This window comes from Gallinula chloropus (genome assembly GCF_964237585.1).
Source record: "Gallinula chloropus genome assembly, chromosome: 2".
NCBI classification, from domain to species: Eukaryota; Metazoa; Chordata; class Aves; order Gruiformes; family Rallidae; genus Gallinula; species Gallinula chloropus.
Window position 1 is genome coordinate 20,084,225 of NC_140086.1, and position 27,771 is coordinate 20,111,995.

At 44.1% G+C, this 27,771-nt stretch overlaps 1 protein-coding gene across 2 annotated transcripts in view; it reads left to right on the forward strand.

The window, feature by feature from the left end:
• Nucleotides 1-23,444: 23,444 nt before the first annotated feature.
• Nucleotides 23,445-27,771, forward strand: part of RSPO2 (R-spondin 2) — a gene marked incomplete at both ends in the record, with an annotated part of 112,772 nt that continues 108,445 nt past the window's right edge. The window contains one exon of one of the 2 annotated variants that reach the window (XM_084280452.1): nucleotides 23,445-23,542. In XM_084280452.1, the coding sequence (XP_084136578.1) occupies nucleotides 23,445-23,542 (98 nt within the window). The remainder of the gene's footprint in view (nucleotides 23,543-27,771) is intronic. The other variant, XM_084280453.1, reaches the window with a different exon arrangement.

Below are 27,771 nucleotides of genomic sequence, written 5' to 3' on the forward strand. Positions count from 1 at the left end.
TTACTTTAGACCAATCAAAATTGTGCAATAGCTGTGTTCCCTGTTTGATAACACAATCACAAAAGCACTGTTGTGTAATAATTACAGAATTTAAGTGAGATAAAATTGGAATGTTTTTTGTAAACAGTAGGGAAAGAGCCCACATGCAGCTTTCCCTTTGACAGGAATAATTTACTTAGAGTTTTAAAAATCATCTCCTGAGCCCAGAACTGTTATCATAGCTTTTCATTCAGTTTTCTGACCTTTTATCTGTCAGGTGCACATGCACAGAAAAAAAAGTACATAGAGGTTCTAGCACTCCTGAAATTCTTGGTAGTTTCCCTGAGATACTGAGTGAAATATCAAGTTACTTGAACAGTTTTAAGACTTGGAAACTTTTCAATGTGTAAGTAACCCTTAAAGGCTAACTTCTGTAAAAAAAAAATGATTACAGTATCTTCTGCAAATGTATTTTGTGTCAATGTTTTTTGCTATCCCTAGGGTGAACTCCTGTGCTGACAAGCTACTGTTATGTACCCATCTTAAAGGGCTCACTCCAGTTCACAACACCCCAACACAACTCCTGCTAGCATTGAAATCCTGGTGCAGTGCTCGCAGGCAGGTAGTTTCAGAACAGGGGTGCAAAATGAGGATTCCTGCCACTTCTCAGAACAACCATTTCGTTGTCTGGTCATTAAAATAGAAATAATTACAAAGTGTAAAATTCTGAGCTCACTGGTGATACCTCAGGTGCCTGTACATATGTTGTAAGTAATGTTTCCAATATTCAGACTTTGGGTGAAAGGGGTTTATAAACAAATCATTTGCATTACTTTTGTCACCTGACGCTGTCTCTGCCTCGAAGTTCTGAAAAATGTTCCTGTTGCTCTTTTTCAAATAAAACCCAAGACAAATGTAGTTACATGGTTGGAGAGGAGTGCATGTGTTCTGAAGCATCTGTGCTGATACACAGTTAGGCTAATGTTACCAAAAGCATTCTCTTAAAATGCACAGATCTCAGGTGGTTTTGATGGGTGAAAGGAGAAGCTTTCATGCAATATGTTGGTATCCTGTAGCCTTTAGGTCCAGGTGACTCTTAGGTGAAGTAAACCCACTGTGTGCTTTCAGTGGCCCAGTAAGAATGTGATTCCCTATTTTTTGCCTGTATGTACCAGCACTGCTTCTCAGAGAGGGAAGTTTTGTTGACCCTAAATCTGAAAGGATGAGCCCTCTCACAGGCTGTGTGTGGAGTGCTATGACAGTGCGTACCCTGCGGGCGCTAGGTTTGTGCTCTGCAGAATTTGTCACTGTGGGCATCGGTAATGGAGGGGGGTCTTCTCAAAATCAAATTACAATTGAATGGCACAGGGACAGAGTGCAAAAAGGAAAGCAAGCACGTTCTTAGCCAAAGGACGTAGCTGGCCAGAGCATGAGTTTGAAATAGCTTGGCAGTAGATGAAACTTAAGTCAAGCATGACAATTGCAAATTCCGTCATAACTTTCCTTTGACTAAGCTTTTAGCAATTTCATTAGTAGCAGTACTTTATAAACATCCAAGAATATTTGTTCTTTTAAATTACATGGACATAAGATTCACTTTGTGCCTCATATTTTGGCTTTTCTTTTACAAAAACATTTGTAGTAACTATGAAAAGAAATGTCACTTGGAGAGTGACTTTTTTTTTTAAGAAGATGGGGAAAACTCCTACTTCCCCATCCTACTTCCTACTCTTTGAATGAAGTCAATGTATTTTTTCAATAAATTTTGAAAGCTGTTACAATGTTATATTGTCAAGTTTTTCTTCTTTTGTAGAAAATAAAAATTGTAGCTTTTAAACAAGTGTAACATGCCAAACTATAATTCTGTGAAGGTTAAAATATTTCTTATCTCAGAAGTTATGTTACAATTGTAATTTTTTAAATAAAATTTTTAATAGTTTCAGTAAAGGTCTTCTCAATTGTCACTGCAGAAATGCCATCCAGAGTTAAGCCTGCATAAGCTGATCAAGGACTTCAATTAGAAGACGGTGGCAGTGGTAAGGGGAACAGTGCTGCCTCAGGTTCCTTTGTGGAGAAGGGCATGAGGAACTCCTGCTTTTCCCTGCAATTAGCTGGTACCCTTTAGCATCCCTGAGGAGAACAAAATCAGCTGTGTGTGAGCTGTACATTAAATTAAAGGTTTAAACAAAATCTTGCCAGTGGCTTTGAAAGACAGGTGATTCTTTACTCCAAGTCATCCTGGGCTTTGTGACCTAAGGCTATGCTGTACCAGCTCCAGGTGCTGCCTGCAGGAATTGTTTTAAGTCAGAACCAGGGTGAGCAAGTGGAGGAAGGAGGTCATTGGGAAGCGCTGGGGCACACCGCTGACTCTGTTTTCCTTGGTCATTTTGCAGCTGTCGGCAGAGGGCTTGGTGTATGTACTATCTTTGTAAGCCAGGATGGCAACAGGTATCTACCTCCCTGCAGCAAAGTAACGTGGGCAGGCCAGTGGGGTAACAGCAGTGTGGGGTGTGTAGTGCTGGGGGGGAGCCCCTAAGCTGCAGCAGAGGCATGTGAGATCCCTGCACGTTTTACTGATTCCAGTATTGATTTAATACCCTTGGTAAGGATGATAACTGGCAGCAGAGGCAGTTGTGAATCTAACTCATTTCTGTGACTGAGCAGCAGGCTGACAGGAGTAAAATAGCTTTCTTTGCTTATATAACGTGGTCCTGATGAAATAAGCTGTAAATAAAATATATGAAAATGTAAAACTGCAAGTCTTGTAATGAATATTTTCATGTTCTAAGAGCCATGCTTTATGGAGAGTGAAACCATTGTTGGATTATAGCTGTCCAGGGTAAGTTGTTTGAGTAGATGATAGCTGTGGTTTCTTGGCCACCTGGGCTGGAGAGTAAGCTACACCTACGCATCTTCTCGGCTAAACTCCACACACATCTTCGTAAGTACTGAATCAGTTTTTTGCTGAGTGACAGGAGGGCATTTCAAATTCAGGCTATGCACAATTCCTGTCTCCCTTGCAAAAGGTGATGTGGTAGCAGACTAGGCCAGGCACAGCACGCCTCACCATCTGCACTGCACTAATAGTGCAAGCTGAACTTCTCCATCTACTCTCTCCCAGAATGCCTTTTAAGTGATGGTTGACCTTACATGCATTGTGGCCACTGGACTAATCAGGACTTCATTATTGAGTAAAAATCATAATGCAGTACAAACCTACTCCCACAGCTTAAGAAGTTTGAAATTTTTAATGGATTCGATGATGGCAATGTCGGAGCTTGTCTTCCTAGAGCTAACCAATAGACTGAAGTTCTTGTTGCAGTGAACATCCAATGCATGTGGGAGAATTTGTCATTAAAAAAACTCAACTGGATTCTTGGGAGAGCTTGCCCATGCTGCAGTAGAAGTGTGGAAAGGTGCTGGCTGTGCTGCTCAGCAACGGCTGGCTTGGCAGACACGGCCAAAGGCTGGAAGCTGCCCTATATCAGTTTTTTAAGAGCTGGGAATGTGCAGATTATATTCATCTAATAATGACCCTGGATAGGGCATGTGGAAGTATTTAAGACAACTGCCTTTTTATATCTGAATTGGGAACACTTAATTGTTATCCCTTAGTGATCAGAGGTTATGGTAGTTAAATTGTGCTGTGTCTAAGAGCTGATTGGAGATCGACCTTGTGAGCTAACGATGAGGCTGGTTGTGGAAGGATTAATGTTCTACACATGGCTTGGGCACAGATTTCTTCTTTAATCTGACAAAAAAAAAAAACCACAACCCAAAACATGGAAACCTTGTCTCTGCGCTTAGGAGTTAAATCACCTTTTTGGAGTATTGGATGTTAATTTAATTATTTCAGTATGTTTTCATATCTTTGAACAAGAGCCACAGAAATGCAGTGTGTTACTTTATAATAATCATTCTGTTTAAAACTTTTTCCTCTATTTCTAATGGTCTAAGGAGCATTTTCATTCCCATGATGACAGATTGGTGTATTTTTGAGGAGGCAAAAAGCTGATGACATTAAGACAGTAATTGATCCTACATAAGGCTATAGTTGGTTCTCTCTCATATGAACCTTGTGTTGTATGATTTCCTTCATGTAAAAACCTTTCCCCTAATGATTTTTAGAAAAGATCAAATAACTTTTGTTTGTAATACAGGAAGTTATGCGTTTCAGGCAGTATATAGAACAGAGAGGAACCTGCTTCTTTCTTTTCTTCAGGTTTATTTTTTAACTAACCAGGGACTATTTGTTTAGTGCCATCCCTTTCTTACTGTGTATGTGGGTAACGGCTTATTTCAACTCCTTTTCCTCTCCGTTCCTCACTTCATACTGCTTTATAAATCATCCTGAAGGGTCTGAAACTGAATCGGGGCAAACAGCTTCCAAAGCTTTGAAAACATTTATTGGAAATTATTAGTACAAAAAGCATACTCCAATATGCTTTATGATTTGAATATAAAGCAAGTGTTAGCAAGAATGAGAAATGTCAGGGAATGTCTGTGGGATTCCAGGAGGTTCAAATTAAGTTAGAAGAAACAAGGACAGTCATCTATTTTGGCTTTCAAGATTATTAGATACTGGTTTCTTGTACAAATTCAATCAGTGTTCTCAAAGCATATACAGTTTCAGCTAAAATTACTTGCACGACTTAAAGGTAGTGAGAATTTGCAGCGCCCTGCCCTGCCAAGTAAACAGAATTTGTGATAGGTCAAACACTTGTGATTATTGAGTTTTTACTGGTATCTCCAACTATAGATGGAGGAACCTAATTTTGACAGCTGCATCATTTCAAATCCCGGCTGCGTTTCATGACGTGCCATAGGAGCCTTTTGGATCAAACGTGCTTCATTTCAGTAGTGCGGCAAAGGAATACCCTCAATGAGAAATGAGCTGTCCTGTCTGAATTCACACAGTCCTCATCCCCCCAAAAAACTGTCCCACTGCATCTTGTTATATAATTTATCTGTCAATTCTGTCAGAAAGGAGAGCTTGTGTTACTTGTAGGGCCTTCACGCCAGTTCCAAAATGAAAAGCAATGTGTGCTGCCAGGACAGCAATTGCCTGCAGGCTTACTGAATTTCTTTCCTCACTCCTCCTCACCACCAAAACCAGCTCAGAAAAAAAAAAAAAAAAAGAATCCCCAAAAAGGCTTGTTAGAAGTCAGCAGAACTGAAAGCTGATAAAACACTAAAAGTTTTCCTGAGGAAAAAAACCCACAAAATTATGCACTAAGCATTGTTAATGGGCTGTCATGTAACTGCTTTAGTCATGTGTAGTCCTGCTCTCAGTGGGGCTGTAGAATGTGTAGGCAGAGGGAGCCACAAAGAGATGCAGGTTGTGTTTAAGCCCACTTAGCCAGTACCCTGCCATGTTCTCTCTATCTTCACTTGCTCTACAGGTTCTCAGTTGATCCCATGTAGAGAGCCAACACCTCCCTCCTCTCTTTCACCACCTCTGTGTGTTAGCTCCACACTTGTGAGAAGAGTAAATAGGATATAAAAGGATGTCCGTCAGCTGACAGGATCCATCTGTTTAACAGTATCCATCCATTTCTTGAGGATGTATCAACTCAAAACTGACGGTTCCAGAGCAGGGACGTATGTGTGATGCAGTACATCCCCCCCACGAGTTTTTCCAGCTCTGTTATTCTTGAACAAAAGAATTACTATGAGCTCATATGAGGGAGTAAAGATAAAGGATGTGAAGGGAAGGCATGGGGGAAGCCTCCACTCCACGAGAGTGTTTGAAAGGGATGGCCAAAGAAGCAGGTTGTAGCAAGTGAAGGAGAAGTCTGGGGAAAGTACAAAGATAGTCTGAAACAACACATTATAGAAAAGAGTGAAAAGAAGCTGTCAGATAAAAAGAATCAAAAAGTACTAGGCAAACTTAGAAGGAAATTAGAGCAGAGACACAGGCAAACTAAAAATTCTTGATAGTCATGAATATGGGGGAGACATTGAATTTGCATGAATGTACGGTGCTCGTTGGCCAGTGATGTTGGTTGAAATGTCATTTCCAACTATCTGTCAGCTGTAGTTAATGGTAATAATGGGGATGTAAGAGCTGGGCAAAAGCATGATGGGAAAAGAAAGAGGATACAATAGGCTCTGGTGTTTGTCTCTTAATTTTATCTGTTTTCTGTGTGTTGGCTCATTAGGAATCCTGCCTGCCTGCCAAGAGAGAAACCATTTTGGTTTTGCATAGTTGCAGCCATATGGGGGAAAAGAGATACCGTGTCCTCCCTGAAAAAAACTGTTTTCTCTCTAATGTAAGATAAGATATTTTGGGCACACCGTGCTGTTTGCATGGAAATATTACAGTTGAGGATTTAAATGGCAGAAACAGAAATGGAATAATAAGCATGAGGAAAGTAGTCTGGTTGGCAGCTTATTGGAGGTTTTGGTTAGTAGTTATAACAGTCCAAAGGCTGCTAGTACCACAGACGTCTTTCTTTCTGGTTTATTTGTGATGAGAGAAGAATGACAGAAGAGATCCAATTTTAATTTTCCAACTTGCCTATATTTTTTTTGCCTTGTGTTTGGAGTGGTGATTTATGAAGTGACTCCGAAGCAGGCTCGCCACTGGGGGAACGGCACGCTGCAGCTCTCGCTACCCAACGGGCAAAGGCCACAGGCTGTAATTTGCATAGGGGCTCTTATACAAAATGCCACAAATAAATAACATGATGTGAGGATTGTCTGAGAGCAAGAAGTCACCACAGTCCAAACATCCCAGAGCTAGAGGAGAAGTCTGGCTGAACTACCCTTCGTTTAAACCAGGGAGAGAATGCTTCTCATACTGGGGCAGCCTGCCAGGAACCGTACGAATCAGTTTTTTCTTGTGGATGATTGATCTAAAATGAGCATAAAGTATTACAGAGCATAGTTGTTCCAGGCACTATAGGTGTCTTGTGTGTATTGATGCTGTCAAGTTGCCAGGAATATGGAACTAGAAATGTAGGCCCAGATGTGCGCTCGGGATCCTTCCACAACCCTTCTTGCAGACCTGTCAGACAGACACATGGAGAAGGTACAAACTTTATGCAGAATTAGAGCCTTAAGCCTATTCTTTACATCCACCATAAACATTTTAGTAAATAACTGTGTGTGAACAGGGCTTGGACAATCAAAAGCACTTGTGGAGCTAAGGATGTACTCCACAAAACAGTGTGACCATCCTGACATGGATGTACCCCTACCAGCCTGAATTTGCTTGATAAGGACACTGGTAGCACTGAGGATGCTACATTGCAGGACTCAGGGCACATGAAGAATCTCAGAAGGGTCTCTGTGTCCTCAGTGGGTGTTCACAGCCCACAGTGAAGCCCAAACCTGTGTTGCTCCTCTGCTACCTGCTTGATGGTTTACACTTGTGGTTTCACTTGCAGTGCAAGCGTTAAAAATCCCAGAAGCTATAGTAATGTTAGGATTTCCCTCTAAATATCAAAAAAAGAAGGATGTGCCATGGCTGCTACAGCAGTATTGTCCTAGCTAGACTGTGCATTCACAAAATTGGCTTTCAAGGCCAACCACATCCTGGGCTGTATCAAAAGAAGTGTGGCCAGCAGATGGAGAGAGGTGATTCTACCCCTCTGCTCTGCTTTGCTCTGCTGAGACCTCACCTGGAGTACTGTGTCCAGCTTTGGAGCCCTCAACACAAGAATGACATGGACCTGTTCTAGCATGTCCAGAGGAGGGCCACAAAAATTATAAAAGGGCTGGATCACCTCGCCTGTGAAGATAGGAGAAGGTGTCAGCTTGGGGAAGAGAAGGCTCCAGGGGGATTTATAGCAGCCTTCCAGTACCTGCAAGGCACCTATAAGAAAGTCCAACCTCCCTGCCAGAGCAGGATCACCTAGACTAAATCACACAGGAACACATCCTGGTGAGTTTTGAATGTCACCAGAGATGGAGACTCCACAACCTCTCTGGACTCTTCACCAGGTCAACTGGAGCACAGTAATTGGGGAATCTCTTTGATAACTGTTGCTCCATTTGTTGCCAGTAGTGTCCATGTAGGAACCCACAGGATGAGTTAGTGATAGAAAATCCTCCTTTCACTTTCAGCTGCCTACTTCCAAAATGTAAACCTTCAATGCCTTCCACAGCTGCAGTGTAACCCTTGAGATTCCTGAATTCCACACATGGCTGAATTACTGATTTCATGGATGCAGGCTGACCTTTGCAAGAGCTTATGGTGTTGTCCTTCACCTGGTTGGCCCTCCTTGAATGTACCCAGAAGACCTGGCCTAGCAGGAAAACAAACAAGAAAGCTGAAGAGGGGTATGTCTGCTGTAGAGCCTGAGCACATGTCTGAGACACTCAGCAGCAAGTTTATATTCCTCTTTTTCCTGATTTAGAACAAGGATTTGAACTTCAACATCTCACCTCTCAAGAAAGCACTAGGGTGGCTTTTCCTTTTTCTGTTTTTACACTTTCCTAAATATTTTTGGAGCAGGTCAGCCCCAACAAGCTTGAGAGACCTTCCCTTGTTCTCAGCGTTTAATTTTAAGTACTTGGTACTTAATTTAAAGCAAACCAGCTATCTCTAAGAAAAACAAACTGTTAGGTGGGAAGCCAGCAACCCAAACACAAATACTTTCTACACCTTGTTTACAAAACAATGCAGTTTATGCAAAGGTTTTGGTTTAACCAGAACTCCCCAGCAGTGTAAACAGATTGACAAAGTAGATTTATTTTGACTGAGTGTTAGCTGGTGGTGTCTGAGACACCAGATATCTGCAGTGGGAATCAGCCTTAGCATAACTATGCTAATTGCTCACTTCAGATGGCTGGCTCAGAGGGTGGCTTTCTTCTACTATTTATCTGAACATTTTACACTGTATTGCAGGATTTTTCTTATGTTTCCATAGTCTCAGGATGGACATGCATGACATACGTAGTTTGGGGGGTTTAATACATAAATTTTATATATATATATAAAATAATAATTTCACTAGCTGCTTTGGCATGTTTTATCTGTAAAACTCTCTGATTCCAGATTATCTTGCTGGAAGACTGAAAAATCATAAAAACAAATAAACTTCCCAATCAATATTGTATATATTATAGTGTCAAATGCAAAAATCCAGTGGCAGACAATTTGGGATTTAATTAAACACACTGCAGCAGCCTCAAACAAATTTCTGACCCAGTATAAACTCTACCAGGTTAGAGGTTAAAATAGTATTTGTCATGTAGTTTTGATATGGCCTCTGTTCTGCTGAATCTGGGATTTTATGTTCTTGACAGGTTATAAACCTGGTCATATTTTCCACAGCTAATCCCAGATCTTTTTTCATTGGGCTTCCTAAGCAGTCCCAGACCTGTGTCCATCTTGCTTGGCCTTTCTGTGCCAGCTCAGAACTCTTACTCAGTTTCCTGGTTCAGATGTGTCCGGTGACAAAGGCCCACAAAGATAATTTGGTGGTTGGAGCACCTCATATATGAGGATAGGCTGAGAGAGCTGGAGAAGAGAGGGCTCAGGGAAATCCTATCCATGTGTATAAGTAAATACCTGATGGGAGGGAATGAAGAAGAGGGAGACAGACCTCCCAGTGGTGCCCAATGATAGGCTGAGAGGCAATGGTCACAAGTTAAAAAACATTCAATTCAATTAAAAAACATTCAATTCAATCTGGACACAAAACCCTCGTTTTTTTTTGCTTTGAGAATAGTCAGGGTTTCTCGGGGAGTTTGTGGAGTATCCCTTCTTCTTGGAGATGCACAAAAGTCATCTGGGCAACCAGCTCTAGGTGTCTCTGCTTGAGGAGGATGAGGGTTGGAGCAGGTGACCTCCAGAAGTCCCTCCCAACTTCAACCATACTGTCATCTTGTCATAATCCCATTGTACATGAGACCACTGTGTGGAAATGGGCCAGTACCAAACAGTGCAACTTTTTAAATAAAAAATGTATGCCATGGCCATGCAACTATCACAGAGCTAAAGTCAAGCCCCAGAACTTCCTATAAGTGTATTCTGCAAGGTTGGCATGGTATGGTCCCTCTTGCCTTGGATGGAGGTCCAAGATCTTCTCTAGTACAAACCATCTGCACAAGGACAGTATTTGGGAATGTCCAAAATAAATTGCTCCTGCAATATGAATGTGGCCAGGAACTGGACAAGGCTGAGTTCTGACGAAGGTCTGAAAGAAAATTCTGTTTGGTGGGTCCTCTGGAGACAGAGGAGTATCCTGCTTCTGCTGTGAACATCTGAGTCATACCTCATGTACAAACATGAATGGAAGGGGTTCTAGAGGGACCATCTTCATTCAAGGGTAAATTTAATTTTGCACTTCTCAGAAAGGAAGCGTAATGTAAGAATGACATGTAACCAGAGTGACCGAGTAAGAAGACCACCAGTGGTATGGAGAGGTCTACTCTAGTTTCATGCTTCTACTCTAATACTACTATTGCCACTGGTAAGAAAGATGAATTGCTGCCTTCCCATCTCATAAGTTTAGGGTTAGCTCTTCAAGAGTTTTGCCTTCTTTCCATATTTCTCATTACTAATGGCTGATTTTACACTTGTGGGTTGTGGCTTTTCTTTCTTTCAGCAGCAGCTGGGTGTACTGCTGGAGCTGGCAAACAGGTCCTGCTCTGTGTTCCCTCTATAGACACCACCATTTGCACCTTTCTCCTGACCTCTTCCAAACAGGCAATGGAAGTTTTGGGTAAAAAATAAGCAGGACAGACTTTCCTGGCAAAACCGATGTTGTGACCCTATGAGACCTCTTTTGTGCCCACTGCCTTTTGCTCTGGGCAGATCACATCCAGGCATGTCATGGCACTTCTGAGAATTCAAATGCATATGCAGGCACAGCAAATGAAGAAGAGTACGGAAAAACCTATCTGGCTAGACTGGGTTTATGTGCTGTTCCCTGACTTTCCTTTCCACCCTCTCCCTGCAGATGATCATAATTTAAGCATCAAATATCTGACAAAACATCAGTAGTGATAAACATGACTTTTGACTTGAGGTAACAATGTTCACCTTACGTTTCACAGAGTAGCAGCCTCCTTGGCCAACCCAGCAAGCAGTCACTCTGTCATATCAATACATCAAATGATAGTAGAGAAGCCGATACTGACAGAAGGTATCTTGGTCTGGGCTTCTTTCAGCTTGCATGATGCATGTAGCATGTTGCACAGTAACGGATGAACGGATATGTATATCGTTTGGAGGGCAGAAACCAGAAACTGTTCAGGGAGGTGGTGGAGTCTCCTTCACTGGAGATATTCAAGTCTCATCTGGATACCTATCTATGTAATTTGAGCTAGGGAGCTGCTTTGGCAGGGGGGTTGGACCCGATGATCTCTCGAGGTCTCTTCCAACCCCCACGATTCTGTGATTCTGTGAAACCCAAGTGTGGCTCTTTCCTAGGCTGTAGATTCCTTTCTCCTGCTTCTCACTAATCTAACAACTGGTGCCCTTCCTGCATTGGGGCCTGGCTGCCATAGGGGTGGTATAGGATCATAGAATTGTTTTGGTTGGAAAAGACGTTCCTCACCCTGCCTTCCTCTTCTGATTACTTAAGGGTGCATTCAGGCAAACAAGGGGAAAAGTCAGCTGTTGCATTGTGTGAGCATGCTGTGGCTGGCGGTTTCCTTAACAAAGATGTCACCCCTGCAGTGCTTTGTGAGGAGACTGTTCCCAGGGATTTGCTCACCTGTCTGATAAATCACACTGGCAGGGTGAGGGGGATAGACAGGAGATACTGATACACATTTTGTGCTTGTTTTTCATTTAAGGTTTGAGGATGCTTCTGCCAGAGGGTCTCAGCCTTCCACATTTGCTGGTTTCAGGTCGAAGCAAAGCCAGTTTTCTGAGCTAAATGGTGCCCCCAAGTTCAAAGCTTCCAGGTGAGAAGCAAACCAAGAGAGCGTTTGTTTGTTATTGTTATTTCTGTTTTGGATTTAGGTGCATTGATTCAGATGAAACTTAGTTGCAGACCTTCAAATATGTTCCATTTGATTGATCCTTAAAGTTCTTCAAGGATTTAGCCTTAGTTTCTATCATATATATACACACACACACACACACAGAGACATATCTCGGTGGAACCTTCTAGAATAGCAGAAAGATAAAATATAACAATGCTAACAGGACTTTAGAGCAAAAAGTATATGAAACTGTTGATACACAATGCAGTTCCTCACCGAACCACACAACTCAGGCCATGCAGCCCAGAGCCATCCTGGAACCTGACCGTCCCCCAAAAACCGTGTGTCCTGGAGCTGCCCTCCTCCTCCTCCCACCAGCCCCCCTTTATACTGAGCATGACATAATTGGCATGGAATACCCTCTTTGGCCAGTTTGGGTCACCTGTCCTGGCTTTGTCCCCTCCTTTCTCATTAATAGGGAAATATGAAGAACTGAAACAGTCCTTGACTGCTTGACAGCAATTAAAAACATCAGGGTGTTATCAGCACTGCTTCCATTTTAACACCCAAACACAGCATTTCATCCGCTGCTTCAAAAGAAGTTAACTCCATCCTGACTGAAACCAGGACGGATATATATATGTATATATAGTATAAGATATAAGGTATTTTATCTTTTCCTAGTATTAAAAAAACCCCTCCAGCTTTGAAAAGTGTCACTTTGCTCAGAGGACAGTGGTAGCCCAAATGAATTCACTTTTAAATATCCCTTGCCTGCTGTTGTTCCAGCCACATCCCTCTGTGTCCCTCATGCTGGGCTCATAAAAATGTGGATTTTGATACCGCAACAATTGCTTGCTGTGCAAGATGCTGTTCCCCAGAAGTATTGAACGGTGGGGAGTGGACTTGGGCCCAGAGTTATTATTATTTGTAGTCACCAAGCCAACTATCACTCAGAAAGTATTTAGCTGCCAGCTATGGGCCAAACCAGGCCTGGGGTGAAGGAAGGTTTGGGAGTGTCATGAGGGCATTGCAGATGATCAGTAGCTGGTTTTAGACTGAACCATGTGATTTGTAATATTCCCTTTGTTAATTGTTGTGTTGGCTAAGAACCCAAACCTTTTGTTATCCCCAGAGAGAGGAACTGGCATTAAATAATGAAAATCATCGCTGAAGTCCAACTGATCTGAAAATATCCATTAAAGCGATGATAAAAACTTCAGTGTTGAGTTCAAGGAAAGCAAAGTGAAATATCTGTGTTTGGCATGGCCTCATTTGTTCTCCTGCTTTAAAGGGCTCAGTGGAGGGAAAAAAAAAAAGAGTCCAAAGGAAAGTAGAAACTGAATGTGAACAATGTCTTAGATTACCATATGTATTTTTCTGCCAGCGCGGGACTGAATCCTTTAATTCTTATTTAAGCCTTTCAGTCCCTAAGGAGCATGATTTATGGGCTTTCTGCTGATCAACAGAAGATAGGCATGGTTAAAGTCTAAAACTACTTACGTACTGCGGTTCGTGCTTTTGGCTCCAGCAGTCCCCTTCTCAGCCCCGGGGGTACTGTTGGAATGGCAGACATCACAGCTTCTCTGCCCTATTTTCTAACTTCATTTTACTCTGGAGAACGATGACCCTAAATGTGCACTTTTCTTCCCTTATGCTTTAGGTCTGTCTCACTAGAAGGCTAGAAACGAGTCAATTCTCTGCTGTTGTTCCAGAAGAAAGGTATGATACACCTTTCCAAAAGCTGCAGTGAAGCAAGAGCTGGCATTCAGCTCCCATCATGATTAGCAGGGTATGGAGCCCAAACAAAACAGGATTCTAGTGTGGTTTATGCACTTTTTAAAATTAAAAGCTGTGTTTTGTGGCTCTGGAGTTCTGAAAAATATGTCCTTGGGTACATCTGTGAGCCTCCTCTGACCAAATTGAGCGTAAGCTCTTTTCTTGCCCTTTCACTGAAACCCTTCATTTCTGTGCTTCGGTCTTTGTCCCAGCAACACATCGAGGGCTGGCATCCTGAGCACAGTGAGATCATACACCTGTTTCCTACTGGTGCCACTACCTACTGCTCCTTTGGCGTAGGATTATCTACTGATCCAGGTTTTCTTTAGCTGGGCTGAAGGAGGTGACAGTGTTTGAGAGGGAAGCACTCTCTCGCGCTGTATTTTAATTTGCTTGCCCGAGCTTTGTTAGTTATATAAGACAAGGGGTGTAATCGACGATGTGACAGTGGAGAAGTACAATATTCTGGAGATTACAAAAGTGTCTTGAACATATGCTTTTATATTAATGGAGGCGATTTTACCTCTGAAACTCGCTGTAGATTAGCTACACAAATTGTTAGGTTTTTTATCTAGGGATTCTTTAACGTCCAAAATTCTTTTTAAAATCCCTTCTTTATTATCATTTGGCAAAGATACTTCATGTGTATTCCAACAAATATAGCAATCATTTTATTGCTAAATAGATATGCTGGACAAAGCATGTGCTTAATATCACAGCATTTAACACTTAGCCTTTATTAACATTAAGTGGTAAAGGTCTCTAAATTGTACTTGGAAAACATCTCCAAAGCCAGTTGCTAAATTAGAAGGTTATTTGGACAAGATGTTGAATACAAAACATGTCTATGCTAAACAGAACTTCTATTACAAGCAAATAATCTGGAAATTCTGATGTTTCAATGAAAAAGTGTCCATCGTATCACTTTCCTCTTAATAAGGCATCATTTTGAGATCTACTTTTGATTATCAGTACTTGTGGTGGTAACAGCTCTCTGTTTAAAGGTACCAAATCATCTTTGTTCCTCTTTCCTTCTGGAATCATCAGCAACAGTGGGAAAACAAAGTAGGCATCTCGAAGAAATAGGGCTAATCTCAAGGACGTAAGTTTTTAAAGATATCTTTAAAGTTTTCTCTATCTGATGTATAGGTGCTAAAGAAACAGAGGAACTGCAAAGTGCAAATAAAAACAGGACATACATTTAAAACAGAGCATGCCAGCAAAATATAAATATAATTATATGTATACATACACGCACACACAAAATCAAATACATATTCAGATATAAAAGGGAGTTTATAAGAAGATGGGGTGCAAAGAGAAAAGCCAAGGGCCAATGGTCACAGCTTGCAACAAGGAATGGTCTCTCTCGATATACAGGAAAAAATTTCACCATGGGGGTGGACAAGCACTGGAAGAGGTCACCCAGAAAGGCTTGGAATCTTCCATTGTGAACATTTTCAAAACTCAGCTGGGCAAGCCCCTCAGGAACCTGACCTAACGCAGAAGTTAGCTCTGCTTTGAGTGAGAGGTTAGACAGACAGTCTTCCAAGGTCCCTTTCAAACTCAGCTACTCTATGATCTTGTGTGGGTGGGTTTGTACATGTATGAAAGATAAAGCAGTGATTGCATAAAGCTGTTGTGGTTTCCCCCCAGCTGAGAGCCGAGGGCAGAAGATGTAAAATCTATGTAAAAAAAATATGCAAAACCCAGTTCACATTTAATCTTTGCATTCCATAGGTCAGTGAAACCATTTTTTCTGAGGCCATATTGGAGCAAATTCGAACTCGCATGTTGCAAACCTCTATCATTAGAGTGTGATGAGAAGTGTTGCAAAACAGAAAGCCTGAACTGGTTTGGCATACCTTAAATTTTTTAGCAATTTTTCTGATCTACATGGTAGCAAACTGAAATCACCTGTCTCCAAAAGAAGTGGATTGTCTCAGCTGCTGAGCTGGTCACCTTCAGAATGTGACACTCACAAATGAGCACTCTGCCTCTTGCACACTCCAAGTGAAATACGGTGTCCACAGCTGGCAGGCAGGGACTGGATGTCTTGTGCCAGTCCAAACTGGGAGAGGAGAATACACATAATGTAGAGCATATTTTTCCTATTAATATTTCTGGGGTTTTGTTATTGTTATTGTTGTTGTTTGCTTTAAACAGAAATAACTGGAAATTAAACTCAAGAGAGCTACAGAAGTTATTTTAGAGATGTTACCCCTTCTTTCCATTTGCTTCTCTGATCCCTTCATGAAAACACACAGCTTTGATGAATTTGTTGTTCTTCAGGCAAAATGCTCATGGCTACTGCTGGAAGCGTTGCATGAGAAAAGCCTGCACAAACAGGTCAAACCCAGCGACTTTGTGTTTCAGGAGGAAGAAAATCTTTGATCCCCTATTCAGTATGAAAGAGAACTTAATTGGATTTGCTTCTAGTCACAGTCTCTTAATATCTACAGTCTTCCTCCACGAGGCACTGGCTATTTTTGCTGAGACAAGATGTTTTTTAGAACGAGCCTAGTTTGAAATCTCTGTCACCTGACAGAAGAAATTGGGGCAGTCTTGCTTCTCTGGTTTTACACAGATAATATTTTTTAAAGACCATTGTAGCTTAAAATTAAAAATACAATGATTGCTTCAATCATTTTATTGCTTCAAACAAGAGACGACTTTATGAGAGTTTGGGGTTTTTATGCAGTGTGGATATTGCAGAGATGCCAGGTGGCCAGGTAGGGTTTGAAAGGAAGCTACAGGAGCTAATGTCTTTTATAAGATTGTCAAATCATCCAGGTTGGTGTGGACTTTGGGATATCCCTCAGCAGCATCCAGACCAGGTTGCTGAAGGCCTTGTGCAGGGAAGGTGACTCCACAATTTCTCTGCACAGATCTCTTCCAGTGCTTATTCATTCTTGCAGGATAATTGCTTTCTTTTTTACTCAGCATGAATGTCTTCTGTTTCAGTACCTGACCACAGTCTCTCATTCTTCTGCCTGGCAGCTCCATAAGGATCCTGGCTATACCTGCTCAGTAACCTCTTTATGGGTATGAGAAGGAGCTATCAGGTTTCTTCAAAATCCCCTCTTTATCAGAGTGAAGAAGGCCAGCTTGCTCAGTCTTCCCTTACAGGGCTGCTGCTCCAGGGCCCAGACAGGGTGGACTCCAATGGTCTTCTTCTGGTTGTGGGAAACCCAAAACTGGGCACAAAATTCCCTTATTGTTGATTAATATTTAGCTCACATTTTGAAGAACTAATGAATTAAGTATATTTTAAGAATTTAAAGGAGGTAATAACGTGTTGGAAGCTTTACTGCTCTTTGAAATTCAGACGTAAAGTTTGTCGGGATCACTCATTCCTTTCATTGAAAGCAAAGGTAGGCCTCTTCTACTGCAGTGTAAGACTTACCTATTACTGCTGAGACTCTGGTTTCAGGAAAGATCATGACTTCAGTGCAGAGATGAGCCATGCACCTGTAGGAATACTGAGAAACTTATTTTCAAATAAACTTAGGTGGTGTTCATTTCGAGGTTTCTCTGATGTGATTAAGTTAAGATACTGACAGATTACATCCTATGTAGCCCTATAAACAATGGAAAGGTTCAATTACTTTATATTACAAAAGCAGCAGCGCTTTGGGGTTAATACAGCCAAAGTGTAGAAGGTAAGGTGTTTTACAGTCACTGAAACCTCTGTGGAACGTAGCACATTAAACTGAGTTTTCAGTGAACAGAACTCTAGCTCTATAAAATGTTTTCTGAACAACCTGTAACGAATGATCTCAGCACTGTTCAAGTGCATTAATTTGGCTGCTGAGGCTTTTGAATAACCTAAGTAAAATATACCCCTTCTTAGGGTGTATTTTACACCCTAAGCTAAAGCTGTTGCACAGACTCTCATCATCTGGTATTTCAATCATTGCCACATCATCTTCTCAGGCCTAGACTAACTCATTCTCTCTGTGACCATGTTCATCAAACATACTTTTGCTCCGACAGTTTTCCCAGTTCCTCACTTTGACAAAGTCCCCTGTAGAACGCGTGCAGTGTTCATTGGTGCCTCAGTGCTGCATGATGGTTCACACACAGTGTCATCCATTTGTGGTGGGTTAACCCTGTCTGGAGGCCAGGTGTCCACCAAAGCCACTCTGTCACTGTCCATCCTCAACTGGACAGGGGAGAGCAGATACAACGAAAGGCTTGTGGGTTGAGATAGGACAGGGAGAGATCACTCGCCAATTACCATCACACATAAAACACACTCAACTTGGGAAAATTACTTTAATTCATTACCAATCAAATCCAAGTAAGATAACGAGAAATAAATCCAAATCTTAAGACACCTTGCCCCAGCCTTCCCTTCTTACTGGGCTCAATTTCACTCCCCATTTCTCAGCGGCACAAGGGGACAGGGAATGGTGATTTCTACCAGTTCATCACACGTTGCCTCTGCTGCTCCTTCCTCCTCAGGGGGAGGACTCCTCACACTTTGCCTCTGCTCCAGCTAGAGTCCCTCCAGGGGCTGCAAGTGGATATCTGCTGCACCATCATCCTCTATGGGCTGCAGGGGACAGCCTGCCTCACCCTAGGCTGCTTCATGGGCTGCAGAGGAATCTCTGCTCTGGCACCTGGAGTGCCTTCTTCCCCTTCCTTCTTCCCCAGCCTTGGTGGCTGCAGAGCTGTTCCTCCCACATAGTTTTACTCCTCTCCCTGGCTGCAAAATGCAGCTCATTTTTGTTTTGGGTTTTTTAACCTTAACTCCATTATCCCAGAGTCACTACCACCATCAACAGTGGCAAGTCTGTGCTGGAGCCAGCTGGTCTTGGATCTGTTGGACACAGGAGAAGCTTCTAGCAGCTTCTTGCAGAAGCTACCCTTGTAGGATGTGTCTACCACATCCTACAGAACCCATCACAGAATCCATCCTGCAGACCCTTAGTCTGGTCTTTAACATCTCAACCCCACTCACTCTTTACCGTCTGTCTGTAAACATGTTCTGGACACTGAAGACTCTGATTTTGCTTCTGAGATACTGACTCCATTCTTCCCCAAAATCTTTAATGACTTTATTAATCATATCTGAGAGTTACCTTCAGTCTTCTTGTTTTATCGACTGCCATAAAGAGCCAGCTATGTGCTTGAATTCCTGTCCTCCATTAGCTTCATAGTTCTTCTCCTCATCCTTTGTTTCCTGTTATCACTCCTTCAGAAGCTCACACAAAGAGGATACTCTGCTAATTACCATCCATCTTCCAGCTGCCTGACAGGGGCTGGCTAGTCTTGCCAATGTCTCTCTTCTTTTCTCCTTCTACCCTCTATCTCTGGGTAGTCTTCTCTATTCAGATACTATTTTGGTAATGGTTGACTAGTCATCATCTGAGACTTTCCTGCAGATTTGACAACAAAACTATATCTAGAAAGAAGCTTCTTTCCACGCAGACTATTTTATAACAGGAGTTTTTCATCCAGCACAGTGTCAAAACTGTGACCCAGATTCTTATTGCCAAATGTCTTGCTTTTTGCAACATCGTATTCTGTGAATTTAAATCCAGTTTAGCCTGCTGTCTATCTAGCACTGTGGTCTTGGCCATTAACTTTGATTGTAGTGCTCTTTTTCTTGCATATTTCCCCTGATTCTTCCTCATAATTGGAAGCATAAACTGCCTATCTTCTCTTTGAAAGCACTCCTTGCCTATCATACTCATGTAATGCTGAGAGTTCACCTCCAATTGCCATTTGATGCAGGTCTCCATCACTCAAAATCTGGATCTTTCGTGCAAGTGCTTTCATACTATATAACAGCCCATCATGCTTAGAAAGAGCTCTTGATACATACTTACAATTTTTTTAATTAATTATATTCCTTCAATGTCACCATAGCTGTGTTTCCTAACAAAGTCTTGAAAATGCCACTCCAGATCAGCTGCCTGCCTGTTAGAGACCACAAAGTCTCACAGTCTGCAGATGTTCCCTGTCATCTCCTCCTTGATGTAAATCACATCAAGCTGCCCTGAGGACGTATCTGAGTCCTGTACTTACATGGCCCCTGTCTCACGCTGACAGGTACCAGGTAGGCTGCCTGTGGGAAGTCTCCCTCCCTGGCTCAAACTGAATGTTGGAATCCCCACCAGCTCCTGAACCATTAACATCTGCAGGCTTCCTCCACAGAGCTGGCTCCCACCTCCCCACTACACAGAGAAAAAACTTCATCCTGTGGCTTACTGCTGCTCTCAAAGGCTGGGAATTTCACTTGGAGATACTTTCTTCATATTTACTTTCCAGGTCTGAGAGACCTTCAAAGGAGCCCGGGCTGGGGAAGGATGACAGCTTATCCTTACTTAAAGAAATGGGGAAATATCTGAGGGCTGTATTCCCTGAAACACACTTTGAGAGACCTCAGTCATCTTCAGTGACAGTGGGGCACCTCTCTGAAAGTCCATTTATACTTTTATGTATTTCAGACACATCCAGAGATGGAGTTGTATTAGCAAGGAGGTCCTAATATCATTAAACAAATTGCTCTGAGACCGATGTCTAGAAAGCTGCTGTGGACTTGAAGCCCCATGACTATGGGTTTGTAGACCTGAAAACAACAAAGGAGATCAGTTTCCAGAGTCATCTCAAAGGTGCTGCTAATACCTCTTTTTGATGTCCCCTTCCTCTTGCAGTCAGATCTCCCTCTCCCTTGCATTGCAGCTTGGGAGGATCTCTGGGCTGGTGGTGCACTTTTTATTTCTGCGTCAGGAAGTCGTAACCATGTAATCTAAAGATACTATTGGTACAAAAAGTCTCTGTCTTGGCTGTCTGTGGCACACAATCTGTCACATGAAGTTAGTGGTGACTATGTGTCTTGAAGAACTCCAGTTGCCAGTAAAAATCCTCCACTAAAACAAATTGTGTTGCAACACGTTATGTGTATATATATATATATGTGCCCATCTCCGTTAGAAAGTTTCACTCTGTTAGTAGATTTGGGACAGTAAAGACCACAAACCAGAGAATCACAGGATGATAGGGGTTGGAAGGGACCTCGAGAGATCATCGGGTCCAACCCCCCTGCCAAAGCAGCTCCCTGGCTCATATTGCACAGATAGGCATCCAGACGGGTCTTGAATATCTCCAGAGAAGGAGACTCCACAACCTCTCTGGGCAGCCTATATCTAGCCTGACCCCCCCTGCCAGAGTAGGATCACCAAGAGCAAGCTGCACAGGACAGCATCCAGGCAGATATATACATATATATGCCTTATTTTTTGCACTCTTTCCCATATCATCCACTCCAAATCCACTCAGACACCACTAACACTGAGCTAGAATGACCTTGAGTAACCTAGTTCTTAGGTTTGTGGTAATTAGTTGACAGGTCACGTCTCTGTAATTCTTAGATTATGACAACACTGGAAAGGTACAGGTGTTCGGGTATCACAGTGGGATCTCATACCCTGTAACCCCACAGTGACAGCTGTAATAAATAAAGATTTGGCATCAGAAAACATTATTATATACTCTAATGTGACTTTAAAAGAAACCTTTACATTTCGTACTAGCAGTTAAACTAATATAGCACTACTACTGTACAGTAGATAAGTGTAAAGGAGGGCAGCCCAGGGGTTACAGCACTGTAGGACAACTTGGGAAACTTATGATCAAATTTTGATACTGTTGCCTACATCCCTTCTGGTTTCAGGGCACTTACTCAGCCTCTTTTTAACTCAGTCTTCTGTCTGGAAACTGAGGATTCTGACACTTCTCTGCTTCAGAGGAGTGTTATGCTGATAAATACAGTAAAAAGTCCCGAGGTCTCAGGATGGCATGGTAAACACCATAGTCAGGCTTCATTTGTCTGTGGTCAGATTGTCTGGGCCATAGACAAAGAGCCAGCTTGGGTCTAACATGATTTATTAGCTCAGGCACAGCGCCACGTGAATAGAGTTATGCTCTTTCCAGGGCCAGCTCTGCTCTGGAAAGTGTACATCTGCTTTTGTGAGAGCCTAGCTGGCTCCATCCCGAGGCAGCTCAGGTATTTCAGCACCACATTCCCACAAACACAAGTGTCGGGAGGGGTGAAAAGGAGCAGGAACACCCAGCACAGAGTCAGCCTGGATCCAGCTGGGGTTATGAGACCTGGCTTTGTGCCAGTTCTGTCAGACCCACGCTCCCCAGCTTTGGCACCTGCTCTGTAGCGCCCCATGTCCGGTGGGGCTCATTAGGTCAGGCACAGCAGCTCCAGCACCGCAAACAAGGAGCCGCGGGCTGTCGGTGCTCGCAGTGCTGGGGAACAGGCTCTGAGTGAGGAGGAGAAAAACCAAACGGCTCTGTGGGGTCAGGGTAGCTGATGAGGAATTAACAGACACCTCTGCATCAGAGCTAAATTCACCGGGAATCTCTTGGGTGTTCCGTTGTTCAACATTCTATTGTTATTGGGTTACTATTTTACCAGCTTTACAATACCTTCACCAAGTAGAGGTGGATAGAAACAGCTACAAAACCCCTCCAGAGTTGTATTTCAGGATTTCAAAAGCCATCTTCCCAGGACAATGAAAGTGGTGCTTCAAAAACGAGGCTTTGGAAACATGTGAGATCAGATTTTAAGAAAACAGGAAAAAAGGAGGAGAAAATAAATGGATCAAGGTCATAAAACCAGGGATGAAAGAAAGAAATACAGTTAGTTATCAAAGAGTGCGGGAAGAAACATTTTTTTAAAAATGGGAAAAGAAAAGAAGAAAGAGAGGAGCGAGGGTGACAAAGTTTCCCAGTGCTGGGTAACGACGAGGAGGCTTTGCTGAGGGAAGAGAGGGAGGGAGAGAGAAGCGCGCCGAGAAAGAGCCTCCGGGCACAAACCTCAGCGGCTCCCGTGGCGGGGGGCGCGGGGCGGGCGGGCGTTAGGGCCCGGCGGAGGCGGGGGCGCGGCGCCGGGCGGCGCTAGGGCCGGGCGGCGGGATGCCTTGGACCACAGCACCACCTACGTACCGCGAGCTGCGCATCCCCGCGGAGCCCGTACGGCCCCGCTGCCCCCCGGCTGACAGCCCCCTCCCCACCGCATAAAGGGAACGGGCGGAGGCGGGCGGCCGGGGGAGCGGAGGAGGGGGTGGGGGGGTGTTTGGCGCGGATACCGCCTGTATGTGGCCGGGAGTCGCCGCCGCCGCAAGTCCCGTCGCGCCTGAGTCCCGGCGGCCGCCGGCCCGCGCCTTCCCGCGGGCTCAGCCCCGTGGCGCGGAGCCGCTCTCCGGACCCGGCGGCGGGGCAGGATGGCCGCGGGGCCGCGCCGCGGAAGGTATGGGGGGGAGGGGGGGCTTCGCCCCGCCGTGCCCGCGACCTGAGCGCCTGTGGGCGGGGTGCGCCCCTGCGCCGGGATAAATAGCGCTTTCCCTCGCCTGACAGCCCGTCCCCGGGGCGCGCGGGGGTTCCGAGCGGCAGCGCTCGCCCGCTGCTTGCGGGAAAAAGTTGGGGCTCTCGGTGACTCTGCTCTGGGGCTCCGCTCCTGCCCTGACCTGGGTTTTTGATTTTTCTCTTTCTGTTTCTCGGGGAGACACGGAGAAGGGGGAGGAACAGGAAAGCCGGGAGCCAAGCTTTTCCCCCCATGTCTCTCTCTCTCTTTCCCCTCGCAGCGCAGGGGAGATGCTGGAAGCAGCTCTGAGTTTGCAGCGCTCGAGAAGGGGAGGAAGAGGCGCGTGAGCTCCTGCCGGTCCCCGCGGCGCCCCGCCGGCTCCCTCTGAGGCCGCCCGCAGCCCCGCACGCTGCCGGCCCGCCGGCCTCCGCCGCCCCTCGCCGCTGAAGGAGGCTGCCCACCCCAGCGGCCCAGGATGCAGTTTCGCCTCTTCTCCTTTGCCTTGATCATCCTGAACTGTATGGATTACGGCCACTGCCAAGCCGGCCGCTGGAGACGCAGCAAGAGAGGTTAGTAGCGCCGCCTGCTCACCCGGGACGCCCGTCTGGGGCGGCGAGCAGGACCACTTGCGGGGCAGGAGAGGGCTGCCGGGGGGCTGCGTGCCGATCCCCTCCTCGCCCAAGAAGGGGAGCTCTCCGGCAGGTGAGGCGCGCCCCGGCTGCCCGCCCGCAGGCTCCGGGCCGGCACGTGTGTCGGCGGCGAGCCCTGGGGCGCGGGGCCGGGTCGGCGTGGAGACTCCCTCGGCGGAGCTGCCCGCCGGCCTCCTCCCGGGGAGGCCGGAGCGGCGATGGGGAAGGGCCGCCCGGAGCGGCGCGGCCGCTCTGCCGCCCGCGTGGGGCCGCCGGGGACGTCGGGTGGTAGGTGCGAGTCCCCCGCCGCGGCCGTGTCCTCCTCTCCTGCGGGGCCGGCGGAGCCGGGGGGCTCGCTGGGAGCTGCCCGCCGCGGGACGGGCGCTGCCGGCCCCCTGACCGCCGGAGCAGTGGAAGCCCCGGTGCCGTCGCGGTGCCTCGTCAGAGGTTCGATGTCAGCCGTGTCCGTGAGGACAACTTTGAGGCAGGCTCCAGTGGACCGTCACTTGGCGTGACCGCGTTCCCGAGGTAGAAAGGCGGCTTGTCCCTTTCCACCCCGCGGACTCCGGGCACCCCCGGCCTCGCCGCGCCGCTGCCGCGGGGCTCTGGCCGCTCAGCCCGCGGGAGCGCCGCGGCGGCGGAGCGATGCTCGCCTTTCCCAGCATCGAGGGAGGCTCTGTGCCGCCAGCCTTTGCTCAAAGCCTGCGGATCCCACTGAGGAAACAAAAACAGAGAGAGAAACGGTGCGTTGGGGTTGAATCTATTTTCCTAAAACTCTGGGGTCGGGAGTACCGGAGTTAGAAGTCGGGGCAGTGAGATGTGCCAGTACAGCACCCATGTGGACGAGAAGGTTACTGCAGCTCTCTCCAGCTGTCAGGGCTGTCTGGGGCTTGCTTTCTTCTTGCTCTCTCTTTTTCTTTTTCTTTTTTTTTGGAGGGGGGTGTGGGGAATGTGTGCACCTTCAGCGCAAAGTGTTTCAATTACCCACATATTCTGAGTTATTTTGATGTCCCTTTCCCTATTATTTTCTCAGCCATGTCTCCTCTCCCCATTTCTAAAGTTAGCTGTAAACCAGGTGGCTCAGCCGCTGAGCAATGTGTACTTCTGAAAGAACTGCCCGTTTAGGGCAAGCATTTGGAAGGGGAAGGAGCTAACTTCTCCAGTGTTAAGCCGGTGCAAATAGTAATAAAACCCTGAAAAGAAAATAGACTTTCCTGCATATGTCACTTTCAGAGGAGGCACAAATAAAATTGTAAAGCAATTCAGTTTCAGTGGGTTTTCAACAGATGGCTCCCAGAATTTAATTTTTGTGTGCGTGGCTAAAGCGATAGCAGTCCTTTAAAGTGACCAGACTATCTGTGCTAACAAAGGGTATACTGTGTCTTTAATTAAATGTGGAACTACTTAGAGTGCTGGCTAGACAGCGGAGGGTGATAGTGGTATTTCTGCTTTACAACAGAGCTTAAGGATTGCATTGTGGGAGTACTGAAATGAATAGACATCTAACTCGACTTGTGTGAATTGTCCTACAAAAACTTAAGCTGGTTTTAATTGATCTCATGTTCTCTGATTGATCTTAGACCAATTGTTGTGCTTGTTGAACAGTTGGCTTTTCCAAAGGAGATTGATTTAAATTAGTTTTTAGTTTAGTTATTGGATAAATAACATCAGTATTGACAGTTGACTTATTGGCACTGTTTTGTGCTATCACCTAAGGGTTTTGTTCCACGCTTTAAAGAATGCAGCCTTTTTCACTTAAGTCTAAAGGAGTAAGCATAGCCAGTTCTAAGCAATGAGAGCAAAATCTAAGAATGTATTCAAATTATAATAGACATTTGCCATGACACATGCAGCCTGAAGTAATGCTTTCGTACAGGACCCAAAATTCCAATAATTTCACAATTTTTCCATATCCCATCTGCAAATAATCAGGCATTCACTGTGGGGTACTGGCAGTTAAAATTTCTCTGGCATTCTGTTTTTGTCTGTTACATGATCTCAGATGCTCCATAATATCATTTTCTTAATTAAATAAAATTTTTGGCATGGATTAAGTCCCCTGTGCGGTAGAAATCAATTGCATTCAGTCTGGAATTATGGGCAAATATCATGTGTAGATTTTTTTCTTTTTAATAAAAGCAGCTAAATGTACAGTAAAAATCAAGTATGTATGGTTGTATTAGAGTTTGTGTGGGTTTGTAGCTGATGTAGAATATGCAAATAAACAAGATTTTAGTAAATTTGAGGGGATGTTTCCAAAGTTTCTTCATTCCCCTTTCACTTTTAACCCTTTCCCAAACGAAGGTGTGCCACCCTGTGGTAGAAGCAGCATGAAAACTTAAGGTTTAGAATGGGTTTCCTACCTGGCACTGATTTCTGCTTTGCTAGTCAATGTCACTTCATTAAAAAATATTCAGTAAACGCATTATAAACAACAGATCCTGCTAACTGCACTGCTGCTTTTAGTTACTTTCGCAGCTCATTTGGATACTGCTTTGCCTAGTTGGCTCAGAGCAGAACCTTCTGCCCTTAAAACACCCCAGCAGATTCTCCCTTTGGAAGTCTCTATCCTGAGCAGGTAATTATAGTTACTTGCCCTTCTTTCAAAAGCTGTCCTAAAACACATTTACGGGTTACACGGTTTAAAGGCCAGTGGTGTAATCGTGCAGCTGGCTTAGCCTAATATCAAAGCACATCATTTCCCTTTCTTGTTTAATTGTATAACTTGATTTTTCATTTCTCTTGGATGCCTACTCACTTGTTCATGTCAATGAAAGTTTTTCTTTTCTTCAGATTTCTCTTCAGCAGTCAGTATAAGATGAACAGCTTCATGGCAGCCTTTCACTGAATATCACAGGGTGTGGAAAGATCAGTGGTTTTTCCTTGTCTTTGAGACATGATAAAAACACATTTCCCTAAGAGTACTGCAAATCAAAATCAGACATGAGGACTGTCAGGCTGGTTCTCTGGAGTTGGTGAGACCAGAGATGGAACAATGAGAGTTGTGAATGGAACACATTCACAGAGGGAAACTGGAAGTTACCTAGATCCAAGAACTCAAATCAAAGCTTGGGGTTAAGTACTTGAGTTTCTCTTTAGTTCATATTCAAGGAGTGGGGTAAGGGCTAAGGTGCATGCTCAGCTCCTGGATGCTCGCACTCTATATTAGATGTACATACAGAAAGAGGTAATGTCTGTGTCAATGATTGGATAGTAAGTGATAGCAGTGATGGCCAAATCTCCACAGGTGGAAATAGGAGTGTGTGGGAAATTTCCTTTCCCCTGACATTTCTCAGAGCTCACTATAGCTCTGCGGATGGTGTTTACAGGAGTATATACATATACAGAGAAACACAGCTGGAATCAAAATTATGTCAAGTTAGGTCTGTATCATAACTTAAGGTGAGAATCTTGACCACAATCCAGCTATTAATACAGGAAGCTGTTATACAGGTTTTAATCTAGAAGAAAGACCTGTTCAGATAATGGGGAACCACGATTCAGCTTTCCTTGTAACCTATCTCAGCTGGTCTGTGTGGTCAGGCTTTGGGAAAGATTGATAATTTGAGCATTTAGGGAAAAGGAGTCTGTATTGGAATTACTTAATTGAAGTAAGTAGCCAGCACATCTGCTTTTACAAGGACTGTAATAATTCCAAAACAGTAATTTACTGAAAATCTAAAAAAAAAAAATTCATAATACGAAGAATATATTTTATTTGTCTGACAGTATCCAAATACCTTACCTATTTTATCCTCTTCCCTTTGAACGTGAAACTTGTTTTATGTTTGGAAGACAGTTAGTTTTTTGTTTGTGGGTTAAGGCTTAAAATCTTACAAGGAACCTGTACTTTGAAACACTTGTTTTACTCACGTGTTACATTAAATGCTTGTAACAGAATCAAATATGTTAACACTTTCTGGAATAATTTTCCAGGTACTCATGATCAGTGGTAAAGCTTTGTAGGGCAGCTTCTGTTCCTCAGCCCCTTGTTGCTAAGAATAGTTATTAAATGCTCTTTATCTACACATCATTCATTACTACAGCAGTAAGAATATCCTAACACTGTAACCATTGAAAAGTCTGAACTTTTAATCTTTTGGCTACTTACCCTCAGATTTACCAGATAGCAGAGCATATTTCAAAACCTAAAATGTCAGCAGAAGTCAGAGC